At 41.2% G+C, this 18,056-nt stretch overlaps 1 protein-coding gene across 1 annotated transcript in view; it reads right to left on the bottom strand.

Moving 5' to 3' along the window:
• Positions 1 to 16,333, bottom strand: part of stk11 (serine/threonine kinase 11) — a 46,183-nt gene extending 29,850 nt beyond the window's left edge. The window contains exons 1-3 of the mRNA XM_036522784.1: positions 16,249 to 16,333; positions 14,066 to 15,119; positions 748 to 831 (exon numbers count right to left, since the gene is read on the bottom strand). Of these exons, the coding sequence (XP_036378677.1) occupies positions 748 to 831; positions 14,066 to 14,349 (368 nt within the window). The 5' untranslated portion in view covers positions 14,350 to 15,119; positions 16,249 to 16,333. The remainder of the gene's footprint in view (positions 1 to 747; positions 832 to 14,065; positions 15,120 to 16,248) is intronic.
• Between the last annotated feature and the right edge of the window lie 1,723 nt (positions 16,334 to 18,056).

Raw genomic sequence — 18,056 nt, 5'->3', positions numbered from 1 at the left:
GCAGACATCTAAGGAACCTGCAGGGATTATTAGAATCATCGACAGGGTGGGGGGAAAAGGCAGGGAGACTAAAATGCATTATGAGACTGATCAGAAGCTCTGTGCTGACTTTTCATTTGTGGAAGGTCAACAGAGACCCTCTGTGGTCATGGAGCTGAACTGCAACACAAAGCTTGACTCCACATTGCAGCTGCTGCATATTCTCACACTCAAAAGCCTGTCTTTGAGAGAGGCACGTTTATGACAGACAAACATACAGATTAGTCTCATAAAGGTCAAAGCGAAAACAACTTTAATATGTTTAATATTGGGGATTTACATAATTCAAACTACAATAATGCTAAAGGTCCACTAATCTTCCCTATTAAAAATCAACCTTGCTGTTGAACAAAAGTGCCAGCGTCGCCTCCTTGCTTAGAAGCAGCTCTGGTGGGCTCTGTGCTGCTGGGATCTGTGCACATTCCTCACACATCCACTACTGAAATAAACTAATAAGCAAATGATTCTTCATCTATGGCCAAATCCATCATTTTCATTTGTGTCATTCTGACACAGGCAAATGTCCATGGGTTGCATATATTCAGTTTTGAAAGGAACAGTACATTAGCATTCTGGTATGCGTATATCCTTGTCGCCTATACCTTTGATTTTGGTATGCCCTCATCACCCAAGACACACACACACACACACACACACACACACACACACACACACACGCAATTTCTTCAGAATTCTTCAAAAGGATATATTTTCTGCTTCTCTTCATTATACAACACGTCCACCAACTGAATCACATTTTTGTGTCGTAGTCTCCGTAGCAGCTGGATTTCTCTGGAAAACAAAACAAACACAGACAAGTTAGTGATAAAAGGGAAATTCTTCATAATCAAAACATCATGACGAGTGCAAGCACAAAGCACAGTATTTTAATTGCAATGACTTTCCAGGAGAGGGAGCTGTGACACTCAGCTGTGACTCACAGCCACATCAGGGAAATGCTCATAATCCATCCAGATGACAAGGATCATTTAAGATATCTTAAGCAACCACAAGCACACTAAATAAACTGCACTTAAATGTGGCATGTCTGAACCTCAAACACATTCCCATGTGCTTATATTGGGATTTAATAGCTGTGAGTCCTTTTTTGTAGCAGACAGGTCTATTTGCAGAATATGAAAAATTAAAAAGAAATAAGGAGGGAATTTGAGCTGTAAACTGTTCTACAATGAACACACCATTTGCCACTAACGCAGTTCTTGCCATAACTTCTTGTGGCCTTAAATACTCATCAGCCACACTGCACAAGGACAAAGCATTATCTTTCACATAGTTCCACGGCCCGTTTTGTCCTAAATCCATTAGTCTTCGATTCAGCAGCTTTTCCCTTTGGGCGTGCAGCAGCACAACACTGCTGTCACCACACATTTATGGGAGCGGAGATTCTGTGGATACAGTACTTTTCCGGTCTGCAGTCACTGCCTGGCTCTGCATTCCTACCATCCCTAATTTACAACACAAGCAACACATCACCACAGAGTGGCATGGAGCGCGTCTGGGGCAAGTTTCCAGGAGCCTGCAGCCTGCAAATACAATAAATACAAGCTGATGTCAGGGCTGATACACACGCTAGAGTAGGCCTGCCTACATCCAACCCTTACAGCAGAGAAGGAACTGAATGGCGCCGTCTTTTACAAACTGGTCATAAATTTTTGGATTGCATTATTCTCATTGAGCAGACACTCCTTATCAGGAGAGACCTACACAGGTTACAGTTTTTACATGTTATCCGTTTATACAGCTGGATATCTACTGAGGCAACTGTGGGTTAAGCACTTAACCCAAGGGTACAATGGCAGTGCCCCAGCAGGGAATCGAACCAGCAACCTTTCTGTTACAAGCCCTGCTCGTTACCACTATGCATCTGCATCTACATGAAAGTGGCTCTGTGCTTTTTGATGGAGTATGTCTGCAGAGTTCACTCTGACCTGGACTTTAAAAAGGCAACATTAAAACAATAAGTGCTGAGACCTGGGTCAGACCGAGCTCAATTAACTTTAATCCAAGACTTCTTTCCCGTTTCGCTTTCTGAACACTGAGGTCTTCAAACTGAACTAGAGAGAGAGAGAGCGATCACAGGCAAATATGCTGTCACTAGAACAGAAATAAGTAGTCTGAACACTGAAGTCTTCCAATGGCTCAAAGTGCTCAGCACATCTAAATGAAATCCTTAAATGCCACTTTGGACAGGTCTCCCTCCGGCAGGGGAAACTCATTTGTTTTGATGACTTAATGTGGGCACAGCCAGCCTGTGCTCACAAGAGTAATGTCATATGCAGTTTAATTTCAAAGCCATTGTTGAGCTGCAATTACAACTTATGAAAGAGTGAACAACATACCTCAGCCAATCACTTACATAAAGGGGAAAAGCGTTCATTTTATTTGTTCAACTTTTACGGACATTAATACATAAATCGCTTTTAATGTGAAACATGATCTCCCAGGAAGTGATGTTACAGTTTCACGACCTCTCACCCAACCAAGGACAGCTACAGTAAACAGGAAATGCCCCCCCCGCAGTGATGCTAGTAAAAACCGGGTGCATTCCTTTCCTATCCCTCTCTTGTTCCATACGTCTCAAGAAGCCGGATGTATCCCTCTCTTGTTCCATACGTCTCAAGAAGCTGGACGTATCCCTCTCCTTCCCGAAGGCCGCACCATGCCCGGTACCTTCTTTTAACTCACACAGAATAACCCCACAGTTATCAATCGTCCGAACATATCCTGTACCAGACAGACGTTATGTTTGCCAACACATGCACACAGGCAACTCAAACTCGCCGCCACACGCATGTTCCTTTGTTCTCTTTGAACACGTGTGTTCAGCAAGCATGCACACATACGTGCAAGCGCAACACACGCACGACATAGAACAAAGGAACACACACCCTATGACACGCTCACACACTAGTGCAAGATATTCACTCAAACCTACATATAAGGGTAAATACATACACACGCTTCACTTATTGCACATATATATATTGATTTGTGCATTACTACTTTGATGTTATATTTCAATAAATGCATTATTTTTCCAAGGTTGTCTGTTGTAATGTTACATGTGGAATGAATATCTCCAACCTCTGCTGATCACAATTCTAAATACCTTCACCTCATAGTTAAATCAGTGTCATTTGTTTAGTGAGCTAAACAGATAATTTTGTGATGTGATTAAGAATAACTACTGATGTGGTCATTTCGATTATGATTATTAATTTAATAATCTCCATCTTTCCCATCTCCATCTTCCTTGAGTTCCTCAACATTAACTTTCAAAATTATTCCTAACTACGGGAGATTGCACTGTTCTCTTCATTGTGCAAGGCTACCACCTCTGTCCTTGGTGCCATAAACACACCTGCTTTCTCCAAAACATACCGTAACCATGCCCTGTCCACATCAAGTTCTAGGTAACCAACAGTACCTGGAGCCAGCCGCTTTCAACCCCACCTCACCTGCTGCTGGCTGTAAGTAACAAGGCCTCCTTCAGGTGTATCTGGGCATGTGTGAGTGGAAACACAGGGACCCACAACACATTTTAATGTTGAAATTATTTCACAAAAACATGCTGGGAGGAGAAAGGCTGAATCCCAGACTTGAATGAGGTATGACCATAATGCACACAAATCAAAGCCTACATTTACAAAGGCAACATTAATTTGTCTTTTTAATGAATGCACCACAAAATATCATCTATGGTTAAAACTGCTCATATAAATGTAACCACACAAGTTAAGGTTTCAATATCAAATTGTGAACGCGTTCTGTATCCCAATTCAGAAGGGTGCACAATCTGTAAAACTTAAACAAATACAGACTTTTCTACCCCTTTAGAGTCTTTAATGTTGCTAGAAGCAATGTTGACGGAGACTCAGTATTTAAAACATGCAGTCCCACAGGAACAAGTTGAAGCAGGACCATTACATCTTTCATGGCAGACTGATGACCTGATAAACACAAGGAACTGTCGGCTTTCAAGCGTGTCCTTCTCGCCAAACAACTGCACAAACTGACAGCGCCATTAAAAGCCAGCCACCGAGATCAGTTTGTCCAGCATAACCTTGCACTACCTATAAACAGGTTCCTGTCATGGCCTCAATGCAAGGTTGAACAAATTTAGCACTACAAGGGCACCTTGGAGTGTTCCCTGTAGAAGCATTCTAGCCATTTAAGATTTCCAGAATGGCTGCTGCATGACTACAACATAACCACAACACAAGTGCGTTATGAAGTATGAAACCCATTCTCTTGTGACCCAAATCAACCCCACTATGCCTTTTCTATTTACTTCCCTTACCTTTGCACATCTCAGCCATTTCTTGAAACATAATTAGCATCTCATTTTAATCAGGGGAATTCGCTCTCCCCAGCTTCCCAAATGCTGGTCCACCGTGTGTTGGAGGGGATGCTGTTATACTCACTCAGAATCAGAATCTGAACATATCAGAATCCAGAATCCAGAATCTGAATATATCTCTTACAAACCAAAAAAAGTGGAAGTCAACCAGAAATTGATTTACACCCTCTATTAATTTCATCTGAAATTGAAGTGCCCTCTGTTAATGTCAGTGTGACTCAGATTAAACACCATCCAAATGTTCTGTGACATTCAGGGTCAGGGGTTCTTTTCTTCCGCCCTTGCTAAAGAAAGAACACTCAACGGCAGCAGAGCAAGGAGACGGAACAGATCCAGTGCATTCGTTGCACTGTGATACCATTCTTAGCCGCTCCTCTATCAAGCCTGTTTGGGCTGCCTGCTCCCTGCAGAGAGGAATGAGAAGAGTTGGGAATGGAGGGGGTGCTGAGGAATCTAACGCAAGCCCATATTAGGCCAGACTACAACATGAACTGGGGAAGGGTGCTCATTTGGGGGTGGGTCAGGCATCTTTGACTATTATTCAAAGAAACATTAGTGTTGCACTTAGTCTAACAGTTGGTGAAACTTACAATTTCTATTCTTGCCAACAGAAAAGTCTACAAATATTTTAATTCACTGTTGCAATTTTCCTGCAGGAACCCAACTGCTGACAAAAAGCCTGTTCATTTATACACTGCTGCCCTTCATTATTATAAACAATAATAATGCATTAGTGTGTGTGTGTGTGTGTGTGTGTGTGTGTAACAGATTGCACATCTGTGACATTTTTACTTTATCCAGTATCATATTACATATGACAAAAGTATATGACATTCAAATTAATCAACAATAATAATACTAAAAAATTACAAACCTAAAACAAAGACAAACTGAAAAAGAAATGTCTAATCAGGACATAAAGCAAAATCAGTATGAAATGAACAGAATTACTCCCCACTTTTTTCCATTTTCATTAAAAAGAGGACACAAATTGTTCACCTGATGAAAACTGGATGTAAAACTGGACCATGTGGCCCCAGTAAAAACCTCAAAATGCTGAAGCATTTAGTTAAGCATTAATTTCACCCTCACTGACTAGGATCATAGCTGCTGTGAATTATATTGCTCCTGATAACACTTTTTGGCTTCATCTCAGCATGTTCTTTAATTACCTTCCATCACGCACACTTAGACAAAAATGCCAATAAAAACTGGTTCATTTGAGATTTTTGATACTCATGACTGTGTAATAGCCCCGCTCTGGTCTTCCTGGGTGTTACAGCTTGCAACACAGCTCAACAGGCCAGCAGAAGGTCCTGCAAAACCTCAATGTCATACTGCGGAAGCCTGCTATTTAATGGGGAAATGTTCTCTCCTCATGTCTCAACATTCAGCTTTCTTGTTCCTTTTCAAGCCAAGACAGCATTAAAAGTGTTTCATTTTTGCTACCTCACACACATCTTCACCGCTACACACACACACACAAACACACACATACACCCTTTATGCACAGCAAGAGAAAAAAAACAAAATCTATGTTTTCAAGCTTGCCTGGACTATAAAAACATACTTGCTGTTATACTTACTATAAAAACAGACTTGCATTCAAGAACCATAAACTCTATAACCTTAAGACTTTCACCATGCAGTTCACACAGTCAATCAGAATCAGAAGGCTTTCCAGTATTAAGAAAATCAATTGTTGTATTCAAACATGTGCATACATGTCAATCTGAATAAAATGTGCACAAGCGAAGGTAGCTGGTGATAACATGAAAGATGAAACATAAACAATCAGCACATACGCTGATAAGTAACAAAACACAGAAAAGAGTGTTTTTAAAGCTTCGCCGTGACTTGCCAAGATGAAGCCACACTCTTGAGTTGCCACCTAATCACAAATTACAAATCCTGATACCTTTTGTCAGGGTTAAAAACTTTAACTTCCTGGTTAGTTTGCATAACATCACTCACCTTGCAAAATCAGTAAATGTGATATGCTGATTTATCATTTTTGGTTCTGAGATCACTCTCATTCCTGGAGTGTGACCACCCTGCTAGCTTACGTTTTTAATTTGCTAATACAATTAACAAAATTGTAAATTCAGATCAGTCTTCAGTGTGTTTTGTTTTTAATTACCCGAAGTTCAGAAAGGCTAAAAAGATCCATGTATCGCTTGTCTTAAGTAGAAACTTGGTTAACATAGCTAGATATGGTGGTAACATGAAAGCTATGTAGCTAGCCAGGGAACTAGTTGTGCTTTTCCAATGATTTATTAATGACATGACAAGACAGTTTTAAGAAATGGACAAACTTAAAGGCAATACATTGTTAGATAAGTAACCAGTTGTAACTAGAGTTGTTTGCCACAATTTTTCTCCCAGTCAGGATGGAGTGAACAAGATTGAAGATGGCACACTGCTAAGAATTAAAATCTACTTGCACCACTGAGTATCTACTGCGCCTGGCTTTCAACTTATAAAATGGATGGAAGAAACTGAAACTGAAATTCTTAAGATGAACTTGAACTCAAATGACAGTTTAAACAGAAGCAGTCTGTTGTAAGTCTGTTGGCTGCAGGAGGAAATCTTATATATATATATATACACACACACATGTATAGCATATACAGCATACAACAGAAGTGAGTACACCCCCGTGCGATATCACTTAAATGTCAAATGATTCAAAATTGTGTCACGTCTCAATAATTGCATTATTTCTAAGGTGACAAGTAGAGTATTTCCTCTTATGAACAATCAAAAACAAATACTTTAGAAAGACTATATTGAAAATAAAGGCCTCAAAGTAGAAACTCAATGCAACAAAACTGAATACACCTGTGATCACTGACACACAAGTTAGAAAACCTGTGAGAACTGAAACAAAATTGAGTACAAGTGTGATTTCTAATTAGCCTAATTGCATGAACATGGTTATAAAATGACCTGTGAACACCAGAACTTTCTCAATTTTGGACCTGTGGGCTGTGTCTATCTGCATGTCTGCATCATGGCACCACATGGAAAAGAATTGCAAGAGCAAGTGGAAAATCTGATTGTGAGACTTCACAAAGATGGAAAAGGATACAGGAAGATCAGTGACCAACTAAAAATCAGTTGAAACACAGTTGCAGCAGTAATCAGGAGGTATAGAACAAACCACTAACCAGAGCTGCAGTGGCAGTCCTCCTAAAATGCACAGTGCACTACTCGCACAAGCTAGTTCTGAAAAACAGACGGACAACTGCTTCAGACTTCGCACAGGGGTTATCAATGGAAATCGGAGTTTCTGTGACAGCTCAGACTGTGCGAAGGGCATTTTATAACGTCAACCTCTATGGACAGCGTCCAAGAAAAAAACCCTCGCTTGCTCTTCGACACAAAACTGCAAGATTAAACGTTGCTAAAGAATATGAAAAGAAGCCTGATGATTACTGGAAGCACATTCTTTGGTCAGATGAGATCAAGGTAAATTTGTTCGGGTCAGATGGGGTCCGGCATGTTTGGCGTGAACCTGGCCAGGACTACCACAGTGAATGCATAGTTCCGACAGTGAAGCACGGAGGTGGGAGTGTGATGATATGGGGCTGCATGAGCGCAAAAGTTGTTGGGGAGATGACATTTATAGATGGCACCATGAATGCCCGTGCCTGTACCAAAATACTGGCTGACAAGATGACTCCCAGTCTCCAGAAGCTTGGCAGAAGAGGAATATTCCAGCATGATAATTATCCAAAGCACCCTGCCAAAATCATGCAAGAGTTTCTAAAGAAGAAAAAAGTGAAACTATGACCTGGCCAAGTATGTCACCTGACTTGAATCCAAGTCACCTTTGGGGTATTTTAAAGAGAAAGGTAGAGCAACACTAGCCCTCCAGCAAAGAGCAGCTGGAAAAAACTGTCTCTAAAGAATGGCATAACATCTCTCCAAAAATTTGTGCAACACTGGTATCCTCCATGCCGAGGAGGATTGAGTCTGTCATCAAAAATAAAGGTAGACATATGAAGTACTGAAAAAATAAAAGATTTGAATCTCAGTAATGAAAGGTGTACTGACTTTTGTTGCACTGAGTTCCTACTGTGGGGCCTGTATTTTTAGTATAGTAAATCTTAACTGTTAGTAGTTTTTAATTTTACATAAGAGCAAATACCCTACTGTTTAATTTAGAAGTAATGATGCCAGACACCAAACACAGATATGGTTTACCAACAGCAGCAATTATTGTGTTGCCTCATTTGTATACAACCCAAACTGGAGCTGTACCCTGGTCTCAAGGAGTGGTCTTTTTTTCCATATCCAGAAGAATATCAAAACCACATGATTTTGTCAAGTCAGATTTCTTAGACATCATCTTCCAGCTGCCCACCGAAATCTATTGCATTTAATGTCATTTGTATCCACTTTCCCAACAAAAAAGGAATACAAACTCCACAATGCATTTACATGGATGTACAGAAGCTATCCATACACTGTGTGAGGTTAAAATCTGAGTCCGCCTTTCGCTCTAAGTACTAAGCTAATGCGTATAGAAACCAACGCCTGTAGTTTAGGGACAGCTGTTCAGGCTGATGTAGCATGATGCACGTTTTACCACAGACTACAGTTAATAAGGTCTCACACAGTACATGACCGGCCCCTGTTTTCTAATGTTATACACAGGCTTCTGGACACTTTTAGTCAGAGTCCTAACAAACACGACAGGCTCTCCATTGCTGTCAGATCATTACTTCTGACTTGTTCAAAACTTCATTCACAGAGCAACAAACAGCAAGCAGGCTATTCTTGATCCTGACACACGAGAGGTGTCTTGCATATTTTATCGACTAAACTGCAAAAAAGATGAAGTGGCATAATCATTCCATCATCTGAAGAGCCTGCTAACTTAACAGTCTCAATATCACAATTACTGCTGCTGTCCTCTAAAATGAAAGGATTGGTTACATCAGTCAAATATTGTATTTTCATTCAAAGTTCTAGCTCTAAGCAACCTACCCCCTTTCTCTAAATTAATAAAATAATTACAAATGACTCAAAGCTGCTTGAGTTATTCAAAGTTGTCAAAAAAAGAAAACCTTCTAAAAAAAATTTATGCGAGATCTTACACTTTCTGCTGGACACTGAGCCCTTAATCCCAAACTTTAATTTTCTTCAAAAAAAAAAAAAGGGGGGGGAGAGGGGGAGAAAATTACCAGATAGCTGTATAGCAAGTTTTAATTGCTTGTAGCGTACTCACATAGTAGCTCTTTTTTTTTTTTTTTTACAAGGTTGACCGGACAATTAATCAGCCAATTTCACATGCATCTTTCTGGGTTTCACAATGTGTCCTGTTACAACAGGCCACAGCAGGAATACGTCAACATTACTGTGTCCGTGTGAAGACTGAAGTATTGTGCTGTTCAAGGCTAGTCATGCATTACGACACAAATGAACAATAGCTGCATTTTTCAGGCAAATTCTTACATGTAGTTTGATCAGAGGCTGCTCACCTGCACACACTACTCAGTACTCAGTACACAGTATACACTACTGAGTCCTTTCATATGCCTGATCATAAAACAAGGCTCTCTTTGCTCAAGCAATTTATCACAATCCCACAGCAGCTTCAGCATCAGAGGTGAAAAAACCACCAGCCTTTAGACTGTCATCAGGACTGTGTTTACAACCATTTCCATCTATTTACACTAAACTACCAAATGCAGCACATGCCTATGCTTGATCTGTGACAGCTATGCATGTAAAGGAAAGTTACAGCACAGTGTTTCACAAATTATTCTGTTGGCAAGTGGTAATACCAGATGAGCCAGTTTACTAGCTGCATTCAAATCCAACAGCACACATTAGAAGGCTCCACTTGAAACTGCAGGGGTAATCAGCAGGGGTCAAGCAATATATCACCAATCTGATAATACCTGCAGATTATCAGCATTTCCCACATTATCAGGACAGCCTAAGAGATGCTGATTATGGACAGAGAATGCTTATCCTCTCTTGCCATGACACTCCCTGGGTATTAACTGTGTGGCTTTACTGGTGCTCACTAAGGATACCAGCCAGTTGACTCAGATATAGCAGAGTTTGACACTTGAATTTGGATTTAACTGTGGGCACCAGTAAAACTAAGAAAAGCTGAGGTACTGCATTTTGCTTAAAAACCTTTTATTTTGATTTAAAAAGTCTGTTGATCAAACTAAGCAACCACTTAATTCAGGAAAAGCAAGATGCTTAGCATAACTGCATAACTTGTAAGACTGACCCAAGCCTTATGTTTATCAAACTAGCAGGGCTGGCTTTCCTTATCTGTAGGCCATGTATTTTACATTAAAGCCAGAACATTCATAGTTACCCTTCCAGTTGATGAATTGTGCGTGTGACATTTCAACATGAGAACACAAGGTAACATTTTTCATTTTTTACAACTCTGCTATAGCCATCACCAATGTTTTGGTCCTCAGACCATGAAATTAAATGTATGTTAGCTAGCTAGTCAGACAGGTGTCAAAATGATCGTTACAGCAAGCCTGTGGACTGCTGGTGGACTGCTTGTGTCTCAACTGCCCCTCCACGGACACAAAAGGGCGCAAGTGTAAGCTACTGCCCATAAATACTGTTGGCTGCATAAAACTGAACGCATTCAAGAACCTGGAAAAACTTGACTGCCGCTGATTCAAACATGTTTCTCCTTTATCCTCTCGTCTCTCCAGCAGGTTCAGACCACTGCCAACAACTGCACCTCCAGACCTCTCAGCTAGCCCCCTCCACTGCAGGTGTTGGCTAGGCCTGGGCAGTGTTTGTAATTTACAGTAATTATGTGAGGGAATGTCACTGAGAAATTCCCCAGTGGAGCATGATGGTGCTCATTTTTTGAATTGCAGTTAAACTGGCTGGCATCCGGACTCCCGAGCTGCCACGGTCGAGCTGGAAACATTGCAGATTATCACTGAACATGGCCATTCCTCTACGGGAGAGCTCACTCCCTAACAATGTCAAAAAACACTGGTGAGACTAGCAACAGCAGCGCCGAAGAGTCTTTGTAACTGACTGTAAATATTTGAGGAAACGTCACCGGGAAATTTCCCCAGGGGGGTGTGATATTGTTTATTTCTGTGTTGCTTTTGACAAACCTTGACAAGACTTAAAGCAGTATTTTCCCCACCTTGTCTCCCTCTGTATGAGCACTCCAGCCAGGTCCTGGGGTCACACCCAGCACCCTGTTATGCTTGTGTATAACTGCTTTGGCCTCTTAACAATTACAGCCTGTTCACATACAGCAACGTGAAACCCAAGCAGCATTCGATTGTTTGTCCTCTCCAAGAGATGTAGATTTCAAAATGAAATCTGTGGTAAGAAGTACTGCAGTCTAGTTCTCCTGATAAGTGGCAGGTTACATTTGAGCCCCAAGTAAATCTAAAGGTAAAAAAGACGTAGCTACTTGAGGAACACACCACATATCCTGAAGACTGATGTATTACTGCTAAAATAAAATGTGTATTTCCAAGTGTAAGTCTTATGCTGATACTCGTCTCAGCCCTGCTCATTCATTTAGTCTTCCTTACTACACACTTGTATTGTCTGACTGGTAACTGTCCTGACAGTTGCACAACCTCTAGGCAAGTGCAGGGAAGACAGAAGAACAAGGACATTTTTCCACTGTGATTGAACCATGGCTCAGACACACCCTCCTATTACAGACAAGAAACATCCTGGGGCTGAATTAACCCATGAATTAATTCCAGTACAAACCAGTACTTTGGGATTCTCTCCAATAAAAATGGCAAGCTGCCAAAGAGGTTCACAGAAAGCTGCACGGGGTGAAATGTTGAATGAATACTGAATATTGGATGTGTGTAGCTGAGCCGTCAAACCAAAATATAAAAGGCAGTCCATCTAGCAGTGTATTCAGGACCCTTTCATGTGGTGAGGATTGCAAAGTCACTACCTGCTATAACACTGTAAATCCATTACATGACAATAATGTAATGTAGCAGACATTCTTATCCAGTGTGACTTACATACATGTAAGTTATAATTTTATCCATTCGGATCCTTATAATGGATGGTACTTTATAAAAGTTTAATCAATCAACAACAAAAAGGTGTAACAAATATAGCAGGTCTGGGTGGTTAAGACACAAGTTAGGTGCCTGGCGGTGCAATGAACACTACACATTTAAATGTTAATCAGAACTTTAAAAACCTGCTATTAAATGTAATAATGCTTTCTGATGCTTTATAAGAAGCACTCCGTTCAAACTAGTTATCTATGTAATTCTACAGATAACTACAGAATCATTTAATTCCACATTTCTTCCAATTAGTCTGTTGGTTTTCAATTCACCTGAATAAATAACGACTGATAAGGACATGTTTGAAACATACTGCTGGTTAACCCATTTACAAATGTCACCTTTAGGAATGTTTTGTAGATTCTGCAGACAGCACAGGCAGCCAGTTATGAGAGGCACATCAAACAGATGATTCATTGGATTCCCTGCATTAACTACAAACAAGAAAGTCAATAGACTCATGAAGCCAGACCACAATGATACGTTTCTCACAGTTCAGTCAGGAATACACATCAGTAGTTTTGACAATATCTCTAATTTTATCTCTCATTTTATTCTATTCCATTATGCTGAAAACCCTATATAGTTTTTTTTGCTTCACACACACACACACACACACACATTCACTTTAGAGCAAATAATAGGGGCAGCCTTTACCAGAAACTACTTGGCTATCAAGCTACATGAATATTGCCAAAATAGCCTACACATTCACAGAACAGGTTATACTATCACAAAAATGCTGCAGCGTTTCAGTTTAAGCTTTTTTCTTAAAAAAATAAATAAATAATGGTTTCATGCACCTGAGTTTCTACCAGCTAGCTTGTACCTTGTCTGGCCAACTACTGAAACTTGGTCATGCAGCACTTCTAATATTGTGACTCTATATATATATATATATGACTTTCACTTGTCTTGTAGTCTGCCTCACTTGTAAGTCATTTTGGATAAAAGTGTCTGCAAAATGAATTTATGTAAATGTTTGGAACAAGGAATTGTTTTTAAGTTTCCTGATCTTCACTACTTAAACATTATTGAACTGTATATTCAAAATGAATAAAAACCTTACAAAAACCAAAACATTCATCACTTGAGGGAGAAAATATAAAATGTGTTTTTAGTTTTCTATTAATATTTAATAAATAAATATAAAGCTTTTGGGGCACTAATTTTTCTGGAGGTGGGCTTGGCAAGACTTTCAAAGCCTTGTCTGGGACTTCTACTGAAATGCCTTCAAATTATTGTAGCTGCTGGAATACTTAACACCAGAAAGGGAACATTTCTCCAAAAATACATATACATATCTATACATAATTACTGGTGTAATGCTCTGCGGTTGAATTTGCATCTGTTCCTCCTAAAAACAGAACTGTATCTCTCTCCTTTCTCCCTGCCTAGTCAGCCTGTGTAACACTTGTGATGTTTTGCTATGCAATGTGTGGAATTAAGAACAGTTAATGTGGATTACTGTCACTCAATCGAAATAGCAGTCAGTAATAAAAAAGTTACATACAGCATTCACCAAAACAATAAAATGGGCACCCCTGTGAAAGCAACCCTTGGAAAAACGAGCACTTACTTTTTGACATTGGCTTCACCATTTGGGATCCTTCTTAGCTTCTTCTTTTTAAGGATCTTGACAGCCCTCCTGCAGAGGGTCTCTGAGTCTAGCATCTCCTTGACCTTGCCATAGGATCCCTCACCCAACAGGTCCCCCATGAGGTACTTCCCGATCAGCTTGGCTCTCTTACGGCGCGGCTGGTAAATGACTTCAGTGGAGTCAATGCGATGGATGAAGGTGTCCATGCCCATGAGTTCATTTTCGCCAAGGTAGTCCAAATGCTGGAGCTCACCCACACTCATCTTTGCTTCTGCGGCCCACTAACGTCTCTCTAATGTCTGTGTCCAAGCTGCTCCCAGGCTCAGAGACCAAACACAGACACAGATGGATGTCTCTTTATACCTAGGTCCGTTTGTTGTGGATGGTTGGTTTTACTGCAGAACTTAAAAAAGTTTAAACTAAACTAGTCTATAGTGTTACCAACACTTCCAGATGCCAGGTAATATTTCTGGAGCCTCTGAGTTTGGTTTGTGACATATGTTTGTGTGAGGGGGAGGGGGGTGGGGGGGAGATGGCATCCAAAATATAGCTGCATGCAGGTCAAAAGCCACAAAGCCTCTTGGAAAAGTTAATCAAAAAGCTCAATTAGTTTCCAAAAAAGTGTTCAGATAAGGCCTATATTCAAATCTTCCCATCCTTGCCATTTCCTCATGAAATTTTGAAAGACACAACACTGTATGATGACCTTTTGTTGGTTTGATTTTTTGGTTAAAATATTCTAAGCATATCTTCATATAATATTTGTTTTATTTACACCAGGTCATTGCCTTATTTAAGTAGTCTATCATTGCTGACCTGATTCTATGGGGCCTTCCCCTCACAGATTCAAAATTTGGCTTTCATTGCATCAGTGTTTCATCTTTGGTACTGTTTAACAAACAAAAAACTTCTATAAAGAGAAAATTCCATTTCCTCTCCACTCTACTTCATGCCAGTGAGAAAACCAGAATTCACCAATTCTGATTTTTCCTTTTCCAGCTTCAATAAATCATTGAATTCTGCTCCTGGATATCTGTGAATAAAAAAATGCCGTTAATAACAGGTCAGACTCACTGAATTTACTATAATTTTTATTATTGTACTTCACAACCACACTGACGTTCGCGTAAGTTTTCAGTCAGTTAGCTAGCTAGCTAGCTAGCTGCCTGGGTGAAAGGGAAAGCACGGAAGCATAAAATAAAACATTTCAATTCTTCAAGGCACATTCGACGTTTAGCTACACAGTTAGCAACTTGGCTCACGAATAAAGAGCTGAAATGCTTATCAGCTTCTCATCTCATTTTATGTTACCGACGTTCTTCTCTAGCTAGCAGCTGCAGATGGGGAGAAGAATGATTAAGTTACAAACTTGTGGAAAAACACCGGTAGCATCTAACGTATGCTAGTTTCCTACTTCTGGTGCCTCTGAAATCTGGCCGGCAGCGAGAGGTTTCTCCTGTATTAGATGACTGATAACGAGCTACTATGTACTGAGTCGCTAGTGACAACGTTACAATGATACCATTCTATCATACGATCGTTGTTGTGTAGCTAGCTTCCTCTAGTTAGCTAAACTGTTTGCACATATCCGTATTTGCAAATACTAGGTACCAGTGAGAGGAACTAGTTACAACTACCTGGTTAACGCAGGTTAACGCAGCGAGCAAGCCACTCGTTCTAAGCACGCTTGGCAAACAATTATTTGCAGTTTAACTCTTGCATTTCCAAACGCTTAGCTGGGTCTTCCACATTATCTAGAAATAAAACATTGCCACTACTGTAAGTTAGCTCACTAGCAAAAAGGCTATCTTGGTAGTTAAGTGATGTAGCGAGCTACCTCTTCTAACAACACGCCTCCTAGCAGGTTAGCCCCCCCAACGTTTTGTTTTTTACAGAAACCGAATTATCAGATAGCGACTTAACTATAGAGCGAGAAAAGTCCCAGCCCGCAGAAAGCTAGATCTTGCTAACTACCGGTCAGACAGTTAGCTAGCTAACTAGCTATCAGTAGGGGCTGGATTGCTAACAGACCAGCTAGTTTTACTAGTAGACCAACAGTCTGCGTGTGGGTAACTGTGCTGTGTATTTATTTATGTGCTAAACTGTAGACATTGTTCGGTGTGTCTCCAAGTATCTGTCATATGTTCAATGATATACTTTACCTGTTCGGCTTCCCTGTCCTGTGTCAGCAAGAGGGTTTGCTATTGCAGCTGCTGTCAGGCTGCCGCCATCTTGTTTACCTCCCCCCCTTACTCCAACCCCGCCTCAAAAACCAACCCCCTACGTCAGTGCGTCAATAGTGCAACCAGAGGTAAGCACTTTCATTGGTTGATTGAATGTCAGTGTTCTTCAGTTAGTTTGGGGGCGGGTCTACAAAATGCAAATACCTCATTGGCAATGTCTCAAGTCAATCAAGTGAAATTTCCCTCTCGCCCCTGAAAAAGTGATTAACTAGTTTGTCTGCTGCAATCCATGATTACATATCGATTGTGGGGTAACAAAAACACATACTCTGGTGTAATAAGAACAGAATCTGGACGTCTGAACAGTGGAAGAAAGTCATATGGTCTAACGAGTCATCTTTCTGTTTCAAAGATCTTGATGAGTTTTTGTTTGAAGGAGCCCAAAGAAAGCCTTTATTCCACATTGCCTGTTCTCAATAGTTAAACATGGTGGTGGATCTGTTCTGGTATGGGCAGCCCTCTCGAAGGAGTGAGTGAGTTCAATTATTACTCTGCATAGCAGAGTTATGAACAAAGAATGCAAAGCCATTTACATTTACATTTACATTTATTTATTTAGCAGACGCTTTTATCCAAAGCGACTTACAAAAGTGCATACAGTAGGTACAGCGACAGTACGGGGACAGGATGTGTACAGTTCCACAATGAGACAGTTCTCAGCTGAGAGCAAGGTCTGTTTGAGGACGCAGTACTATCAGATTTTTACAATTACAGCCTAAAGGGCAATTAGTACAATATACTTTCGAACGGCAAACTTCAACAACTTCAAACGGCACAATGAGCGTCAGGGTAAAGGCGGCAACAAGAGACAAAATTTAAAAGCACAGTTTAAAAAGCACAGCAATTTACGACAGCACTGATGGGCGGGGGGGGCAGCAATTGTGTGCGGGGTCAGTCCAGGTAGAGTCTGAAGAGGTGCGTCTTCAGGCCCCGTCTGAAGGACTGGGGTGAAGGAGCTGTCCGTAGCGAGACCGGGAGTTCGTTCCACCACTGGGGAGCGATGTAGGCGAAACGCCGATGTCTGGCAGAACGAGCACCTCCTGCCTTGACCATGCAGGGAGCAAGGCGTCCAGTTGCTGCTGAGCGTAGGGGTCGGGCTGGTGTGTAGGGCTGGATGAGTTCTTGGAGGTAGGCAGGGGCTGTCCTGTTGACTGCAGAGAAGGCGAGGGTCAGGGTCTTGAATCTGATCCTGGCAGCGACAGGAAGCCAGTGGAGGGATTTCAGCAGGGGAGTAACATGGGAGAATTTGGGGAGGTTGAAGATCAGTCGGGCAGCTGCATTCTGGATGAGCTGGAGAGGGTGGGTGGTGCATGCTGGGAGGCCTGCAAGGAGAGCGTTGCAGTAGTCCAGTCGAGGGAGAACTGTGGCCTGGATAAGGAGCTGCGTCGCGTATGTGGTTAGGAACGGGCGAATCCTCCTGATGTTGTGGAGGAGGAATCGGCAGGTCCGTGACGTGCGAGCAATGTACTCCTTGAAGTCCAGGTTACTGTCGAGGGTGATGCCCAAGCTCTTTGCTGTCCGAGAGGATGGTATTGTGGTGCCATCGAAGGTGATGGAAAGGTCATGCAGGGGGGAAGGGCCGGCTGGGATGAAGAGGAGATCCGTTTTAGGTGAGTCCTCGTTTAGAGACGCATGTTTTAGGTCCCAAAACGAGGACATGTCTGGGAAAAAGAGGATGTATGGTCACCCTAGTTAAACACCTTCCATTGCCTCCCCAATCACCAGTT

The sequence above is a fragment of the Megalops cyprinoides genome, chromosome 2, assembly GCF_013368585.1.
Source record: "Megalops cyprinoides isolate fMegCyp1 chromosome 2, fMegCyp1.pri, whole genome shotgun sequence".
In the NCBI taxonomy this organism is placed as follows: Eukaryota; Metazoa; Chordata; class Actinopteri; order Elopiformes; family Megalopidae; genus Megalops; species Megalops cyprinoides.
This window is presented reverse-complemented; position numbering and strand designations above follow the sequence as displayed.